Raw genomic sequence first — 7,959 nt, forward strand, 5'->3', positions numbered from 1 at the left:
AGAGAAAGAAGAAGAATGGAGAAGTCCAGGAAAAAATTTATTGGTTTGGTAGATGAGGCAATAGCAGCTGCCAACTCCATGCATCGTGATGAACTGCTCTTTTCTTACAAGGGAATTCTCTACCCTATCACTCTTTGTCCTCCTGAAACTCTCAAAGCCTTGGAGTCCTTTGAAGCCAGAAGGGATGATGTAATTTTGGCAGGATACCCTAAATCTGGTGAATATATTTTAATTCTTTTTATAAACAAGTTCCTCTAATAATAAGTAATAGTAAGTAATAAGGTTTGTACTAAATATATGAAATATATATGATATGATACAAAATATTATATTATGATAAATAATTGTATTTAGAATGTTCACCAAATTTTGTAAAATTGATTTCATTCTCAGAAAGTACCAGAAATTGTTTATGAATATTTGATATGGTAAAAAAAGACTGTGAAAAACATTCTGATTTTATTTTCTATAGCATGTAAAGGTTTTTGTTATTTTTACTTTTCATAGTTATAAAGTTAAAAGCACAAATTGGAGAGGTTTTTACACCAAAGGTAACTAGATCTCCTGATATTCCATGATCTACTCCCACATGTATGTTGGTAAAGTTAAGAGCTTTATATTTTTACAATGGAGCCTTTGGTACCTTCAAATGGTACATTCCATCTTCTTCGGTTTATTTCACATAGATGTAAGGAAATATCTATCAAAAATGTTTTGGTAGTCCTTGAAGTGATTGCATTGTTTTTAAGTATTCTTTAAGGAAAATCAAGAGGACATCTTTCCCAGGGTTGCAAGTTTACCCTACGTATTTCCTCCATCTGCCTCAAAGCTCTGGTCCACATGCAAGCCAAGGTTGGGATCAGATCTGCCTCACATACACTTTAATCTTGCTGTTCCTCTCTTACAGCAATTGGTTCACACTGCCTCACAGTGAACAGTCACTGCTGACATGATTGTGAAGATTTTGCTAATTCATTGTATTTTCTTTTTGAAGAAATGTTATGCACTGGAATGCACTTGTTAATATTGCAGTGAGAAAGATGTAGGCACGCAGTGTCCAGAAGTCAGGACATGGCAAATCAGAGATGGGAGATCTATGCAGGCTCTTTTTTATCTTTTGAAGAAACAGATAACAAGTGTGTCTAGGAAATGTCACTTCAGAGAGGTTTTACCTGTTGTTTAAGAAAATGTGTGCACAATTTTCAGATCTAGTTTTGATCCTGTCTTGAAGTACTCTGACCCACCTTTCTTCAAAAGATAAACCAGCACACCAGAAAACACTTAATACATTAAGTTTTAAAGTATAGGGTCACCACCCCAATCTCCCTTATATGTGTCACAATAAAATTTATCAAATTAAAGCAGGTTTTCCTAGTTGAATCTCAGAGGTTCTGCTCTCTGATTAGTCAGTTTACAGTATACTGTAATGTATATGTAAAGTTATGGTGTACTGAAGTGTTCAAGTTGGAGAAATATCTCCTTATGAGGAGCAAAGGTAGGATCCTGGGTGGTGATTGACCAGACAGTCAGCTGTGATTGTATGACATGAAAGGAGACCAGGTAACTCACCTGGTAGTACTAGCACCTCTTGACTTCCCTGGTAAATCCATTTCTGTCCATTCTAAAAGTTTTACAACCATTTCTATGCTTTTCTACTTTCAGGCACAAACTGGCTAAGTCAAATCTTAACTGACCTGATAGCCATATCTCAAAAGAAAACACCAGGTAGTGAAAGCAGTGTGAATGCTGAAGAACCAGAAGAATTCCCCTACCTCGAAATTGGAGATGCTGAGAAATATGAGGTGGGAACAGAATATACATGGAAATGATGAACATTATGTGCTTTAAATACGGAATATATGATATATGATCTATTCTATTGTTTGATAAGAACTTTACCACTCCTCTTTATGTGGCCTCTGCTCAGGAGTAATCTCACCTGGCCTGTCAAATACTGAACACATACAAATAAACAGACACTTCATTGGGACTTGAGAGGAGGACATACCCATGAGATACATAAGAAGTTCAGAAATTCAACATATCATCTTTTGTATTTAAGAAGACCTTCATAAAGTGTCAAATCATGTAATATTAGCATTTGTCTCTTTTACTAGCTCTTCCTCCTCCTCCTCCCCTCTCTCAGTCCTTGAGATGCTTCAGCTTTCAGAGACAGCTAATCTCTATCCCACCTCTAGGTTTGATCCCTTCTGTACAAGAACAAGAGAGATTATCACAGAAGAGAACAAACAATGGATAGTCCTTTTTTCAATTGCTCATGGGCTTGTGATGATTAGTGCTACTCAGAGCAGCCCACTAATATCCCAGGAAAACACTCACTAGAAAAACAAATAAAAACACTTCAAGGAGGCAATAACTGTTGATAAGTTCATCAACAGTTGATAAGTTCATCATTTTAGCACAGGTTAATGAAAAGAATACTTGTACTAACTGAACTGTCCACTTTCTTCCTTCCAATTATTCAAGCGAATGACCAAATTACCTTCTCCAAGATTAATGGTTACCCATCTCCGTCCTGAAAATCTTCCCAAATCTATCTTCCAAAACAATGCCAAGGTGAGTGCTGATTGTAATGTATTAAAACAAATACTTCAACAGATTTTTTTTTAAGAGCCAATGTAGTACTTTCTTGCCAATTTTCAGAATCACTCTTTTTTACACAAGTGTTTAGACTGGCCATTTCTACTCGTTTAAGACTGTCCACGTTTAAGAAGTGCTATTCACCTCACCTAACCACAGTTTGCACTTATTGGCTTCTTTGTGACAGTTTCCACAAGAGAGTTACAGGGTTTGAATGAATTATCCGGAGGCAAAATGGATTTTGACGGGATTTCCTGTGGGAGGAATTTTATGGCATTGTTGCAAGTGAGGGCTTCAATGTGCCAAATTTCCATGAGCATTTATATTTTTGTGAATTTTCCCTGCCACTTAAATGATGAACTATGCTTGTATTGAGCAAAACATACTTAGATTCTGCATAAGTAATTTGGTTAATCAGTTAAAGATAATAATTATAGGCAACCATCTTCTTATGGTACCAAAGCAAAGTTAGTTACTGCATCTCCAGATCTGGGAATGAAATCGCTACTTCTGCAAGGAGCACACAAGGTGTTAGAAATCCCCAACTGCAGTTATAAAGTATATTATTGTTATTTCTTTTTTTATGCTGTAGTCTACTATGTCTTTCCCTAATAAATAGTAGTACAATTTTTTTCTAGATATTGTTACTGATTCGTAATCCAAAAGATGTTGCTACATCTTTCTACCACTTTTGCAATGGCCTGGCTACTCTTCCCTCCTATGAGACCTGGGATGATTTCTTCGCAGATTTCATGACAAAGAAAAGTACAGTATAATTTTTTGTCTGTTTCAATTGTCCAATGATTTCTTGTTGTATAAAAACCTTTGTTCTTTGGTAAATCAGCTTCTCTAGGAATTTTTAGTTTACAGTACAAACCAGAGATTAAACACTGAGAGTTAGAATTCTGAACTGAAGTTTTCCATGCTTGCCCTACTGCTTGAGGATAAATATTTGTCAAAACTTCACTTCCACGGGCTTTTTTAATTTGTACAAACTGGTATTTTTCCTGGAAGAGGCAGTTCTTCCTTATCTCTATCTTGGGTCCCCTCTACCCCCTGCCCTCCTATGTCCATCATGTTCTGTCCATGGAACTATATAATCATCTCCATGCCAAACTGGATGAAAGGAATTATCTGGACTAAGTCTTGTGCATTAAAAAGGGGACAAATTCTAATGAATTTTAAAAAATAATAGGAGTAGTTTAAAGTTATGAGTTTTGGGTAGCACATGGGCAGCAGAAAGGGGGGTTTCAACAACCTTTCAGACTCGAATAAGGTAGTCTTACAAGATGGTCTGCAAGATGACAGCTTTTTTGGTGCACTCAAAACTGTCTTGAAATGCTAACAAGTTTTACTCATCTGACTTATAAATGGTATCATATGCCTGATCCTCGAGCAAAATCGATAATTCACACCCACAGAAAGGTGTGAACTTTGTCATAAACCTGATTAATAAAGCCCTTGGCTGACACAACATAATGAGCAGAACTTGCATAATCTAAATTTATACTTAATCTTTGGCTCCTTTTGCTTTATTTAGTGGCCTGGGGATGCTATTTTGAATACCTCTCTGAATGGAACAAATATGCTGACAAAGAAAATATTATGACAATAACTTATGAAGAGGTAAAAGAGGTAAGGTTTTCAATATTTACAAATACTTTATACTTGAAGGGACATTTTTTTCCTGAACTAATATACCCTTATATGAATGCAGGGCATCCAAGGTATGTGAGACAGATTCTTCTTTTAAGAATCTGTTTTACAGAGAAGAAGTGGTGAAATTCAAACTTAAAAGCCCTCTTAAAATTTTGCTTGTGAAAATGATTCTTGTTTTTTATTTATCTGTAAGACTGGATATGACTCTCGATACCATGGTTTAGTTGAGGTGTTATGAGCATGGGCTGGACACGATGATCTCTAAGGTGTCTTCAAACCCGGTCATTCTGTGAATTCTGTAATATAAGCCCAAATAATTTAAAACCATAATTAACAGTAATCCATCTTTGGGAAGGAGCTCTTGTGTTTTCAGCAGGGTATATTTTACACAACTGTAAATCATATATAATATTTTGTAATATACAGGAAGGCAGCTTGTATCTCCTCCAAAATAATTATGGAGAAGAGGAACACTTTGGGTCACCCTAGTCCTGGTGAACTCTGTGAATGCCCTATGTATGCTGCCAGCAGAGCGATATAGGGAAGTGCAAACACCTTGGAAAGCAGAGTCATTTGTTTGAAAGTCATGCCATATGTTACATTGCTCTTTCCAGAATCCTGCCCTGAGTGTGAAAAACATAGCTACGTTCTTTGGAATTCCTCTGACTGAGGAACAGCTCCAGCTGGTACTAGACAGGAGCAGCTTCCAGTCCATGAAGAAAAACTCAGAGAGGACCCATGGGTCATTTGGCAATGTTCTCTTTCGCAAAGGTAGGAAGCTCCAAGGGGCTCAGAGGTAGAAATGTGGCACTCTCTGGGACTTGGGCCATTGTCTGGTTCCTTTTCCTGCACTCACATTAGAATTGTAAGGTAGTGTCAAGCAGGTTATCCCTGCTTTCCTTGAGAAGAGTATCCAAGGAGAACTGGTGAGGAAGATGCACAGCAAGGGTCTCACAGCAGAGCCACTCTTGGCTGCTCACAGGTGGCTGGCAGGAAGGAGGAACTGTCATGTGTCTGAATTCCTCTCCACCTCTGTGCCTGGATCACCGAGTGCCCAGCCTTTGGAGCTGGCAGCACTGGGCCAAACTCAGCCGGAGTGGAGTGACCACACTTTGTAGGAGAGTATGGGAATCTTCTGAGATGGCCATTGCCAAATTCCTGTTCACTCTTACACACTAGAACTAAGCCAAGCTAGCAAGAATCCAGGAGGACACAAGAGAGGGAAGGGAAGGAAGTAGCCTTTGCAGTGTAGTGTGGCGGACATGGACATGAGGAGGGAACCTGGTTGTCAGAATCTATTTCTGCAATTTGTTTTAAAGTAATGACTGGATAAAAAGTAAAGCTGTCAAAGGAGCAGAAAGTCAGCTCTGCCTCCTGGCAGATGATTCTTAATGAATTGTTCATGACCTTCCACTTTGCCAATCATAGCTTACTAGAGGAGAGAGATGGAGGGAAACAGAATTTTAGGCTGCCTTTTTGAACACAGTCATCTAATGAGGAGTACATTCTTTGGCATTATAGCAAAAGATGATTCATACATATATATGTAACTCCTCTGACTGCAGAAAATTACATTGGTATAGACAAATGTTTCATCTGGAAAATGGATGAATACAATTTTGTGTACAATGCAATAAAAATGACTGCTCTATAAAATATAAAATGAAATGTCTTGGTTTTCAAGAGTTTGTTCCTGCTTCTTTGAAGGTGGTGTAAGTGACTGGAAGAATCTTTTCACTGAAGATCAGAATGAGAAAATGGACAAAGCATTTGAAGAACATATAGCAGGAACGAAACTTGAGAAGAAGTTGAAGTATGACTTGTACTGCAAAGCCTGAAGAGAAATGAAATGTGGTTAGAACAAGAACTTTGCAAGGCAGACTCAGATGATCTAAATGCTATACACTGGAAACCTAGATCAAATGATCCAAGCACCTTACGATTACTCTAAGAGTCATTGCAGCATCCTTTACAGTGACACTGATAAGTGATGAGCATTTTGTTTTGTGGTGAGATCTTTAGCTTCCCCCATTTCCTGAAGAAGATGTCTACTAATGATATTTACAAGTACTCAACAGCCCTGTTCCAGCTGTCACCTGGAAGGAAATTCTTCTTTTCTTTCGAGATGAATCCTGTCTGTGTAGCTGCTTTCTAATTATTTAGTATGCAGATTATTTTTTCTTCCCAAATGTTTCCAATCAGTCAACATCTTCACAGAAAATATCACTAGCAAAAACAGGAATATAACAGAAGTCTAACAAATGAGATCATCCATGAATTCGGCAGGAATTTTATCAAAGCTAGAGAAAGGAAAAAGAAGGGGAATATGGATCAGTGTTCGTAGGGCTCTTCATCTCTCTGAATACAAAATACCAAGATGGATTTCAGATATGGTCAGAAATTAAGAGGCAGGATTCAGTCAGAGGCACTGCTTTTTATAGGAACACAGAGCAGCCCAGGTTGCAAGAGACTTTGAAAAATCATCTGGCACAACCTTTCATGGGAAAGGAAGCCTGGATGAGGCTAAATATCTCAATATCATATCTCGAAATCTCCAGTAATGAGGATTGTACGCCATTCCTGAAGGCATTGTTCCAGCAAATGGTTGTTCTTGCTGTGAAGAACTTACTTAATTTATCAAGATTAAACCTCTCTTGTTGCAAGTTGACCTCACTGCCTCCTTTCTTCTGCATGTGGTGTCTGGTGAATAGGGAGCCTTTATCCTCTTTGTAGCTGCCCTTTAAGTACTGGAAACTGTGATGAGGCTGTCCCTGAGCCTTCTCAACTTTGTAGTCCTGCCTTGGAACCTCTCTGCTTTCTTTGTGTCATTCTTTAAAATGCTTCTATTAAGATAGTGGTGTTCTCAAGAGTTATGGTGTGAGACATTGCTCTACCTAGATCTCTTTTACTGCCATTGGGATTTCCCTCACTAAACACAGTAATTTAGATTTTTCTAGGCACCTCTTCAGGAAAACAAAAAAAAGTCAAAATAAGTTTCTGTAAGTATAGTTGGATTAAAACCAGGAAAAGTCCCAGCCAACTCATTGATCCATCAACTGAGCAGCTAAGGTGTAAAAATAAAAGATGGAGTTGGAAAGAATGAAATACTGAAAGATTTTTTGTTTCATTCTTCTAAAGCTGGTTGGTTCTGCTTGGACATAAATGGACATGCGGTGTTTTGGAAAGAAATTGGAATGCTAGAAGTAACAACACTTCGAATATTTAGAAAAGAAAAGAATGGATTCAAAAGCAGAGCAGCAGAAGTCCTGTGGCAAGGCATCTTTGAAGAACTGCAAGTTATCTGTAAGAACCAGAAAGGTACCAGAGGAGAACTCCATAACAGCAGCGTTTAAAAACTTGAGATGGAAGAATCAGAATAGAACAGACACCTTAACTTGATACAGGGAAATGTAGTAGCAAAAATGACAAAGCAACTGACCATGGAACATTTTGAAAAAAATGAAATAGTAAGTAAAAATTATGATAAAGAATTTGGTGGTCCTCCTTAAGAAAACTTACCTCTTGAATAAGCCACTGACAGAAAATACAAGAGATGACAGCATTGGGGAGGGCCTGAAATTATGTGACTTAAAAGACACAAATATATGTGGAGATGGCAATGTATAAATTTGGTTATAGTAATGACAGTACTGGAAGTAGACTTAGAAATTGATGCAACAGCAATACAAGGCATTCAGA

The 7,959-nt window shown here is 37.8% G+C and overlaps 1 protein-coding gene across 1 annotated transcript; it reads left to right on the top strand.

Annotated features, from left to right (window-relative positions):
• On the top strand, positions 1–6,098 carry LOC131080989 (sulfotransferase 6B1-like). Its single transcript, XM_058019803.1, has 7 exons — positions 1–217; positions 1,663–1,802; positions 2,488–2,577; positions 3,240–3,366; positions 4,142–4,236; positions 4,875–5,031; positions 5,968–6,098. The coding sequence occupies exons 1-7, from the start codon at positions 16–18 to the stop codon at positions 6,096–6,098; spliced, it is 942 nt and encodes a 313-aa protein (XP_057875786.1). The 5' UTR covers positions 1–15.
• Positions 6,099–7,959: the final 1,861 nt, after the last annotated feature.

Source organism: Melospiza georgiana, chromosome 3 (genome assembly GCF_028018845.1).
Source record: "Melospiza georgiana isolate bMelGeo1 chromosome 3, bMelGeo1.pri, whole genome shotgun sequence".
NCBI classification, from domain to species: Eukaryota; Metazoa; Chordata; class Aves; order Passeriformes; family Passerellidae; genus Melospiza; species Melospiza georgiana.

What these genes read in the sequence shown, in the direction of transcription:
- LOC131080989 (XM_058019803.1), top strand. Translation starts at nt 16, where the DNA reads ATGGAGAAGTCCAGGAAAAAATTTATTGGTTTGGTAGATGAGGCAATA. An exon ending in TCTTCCAAAACAATGCCAAG is followed by an intron (nt 2,578 to 3,239) that starts GTGAGTGCTGAT and finishes ATTTTTTTCTAG; the next exon opens with ATATTGTTACTGATTCGTAA. An exon ending in CAATGTTCTCTTTCGCAAAG is followed by an intron (nt 5,032 to 5,967) that starts GTAGGAAGCTCC and finishes GCTTCTTTGAAG; the next exon opens with GTGGTGTAAGTGACTGGAAG.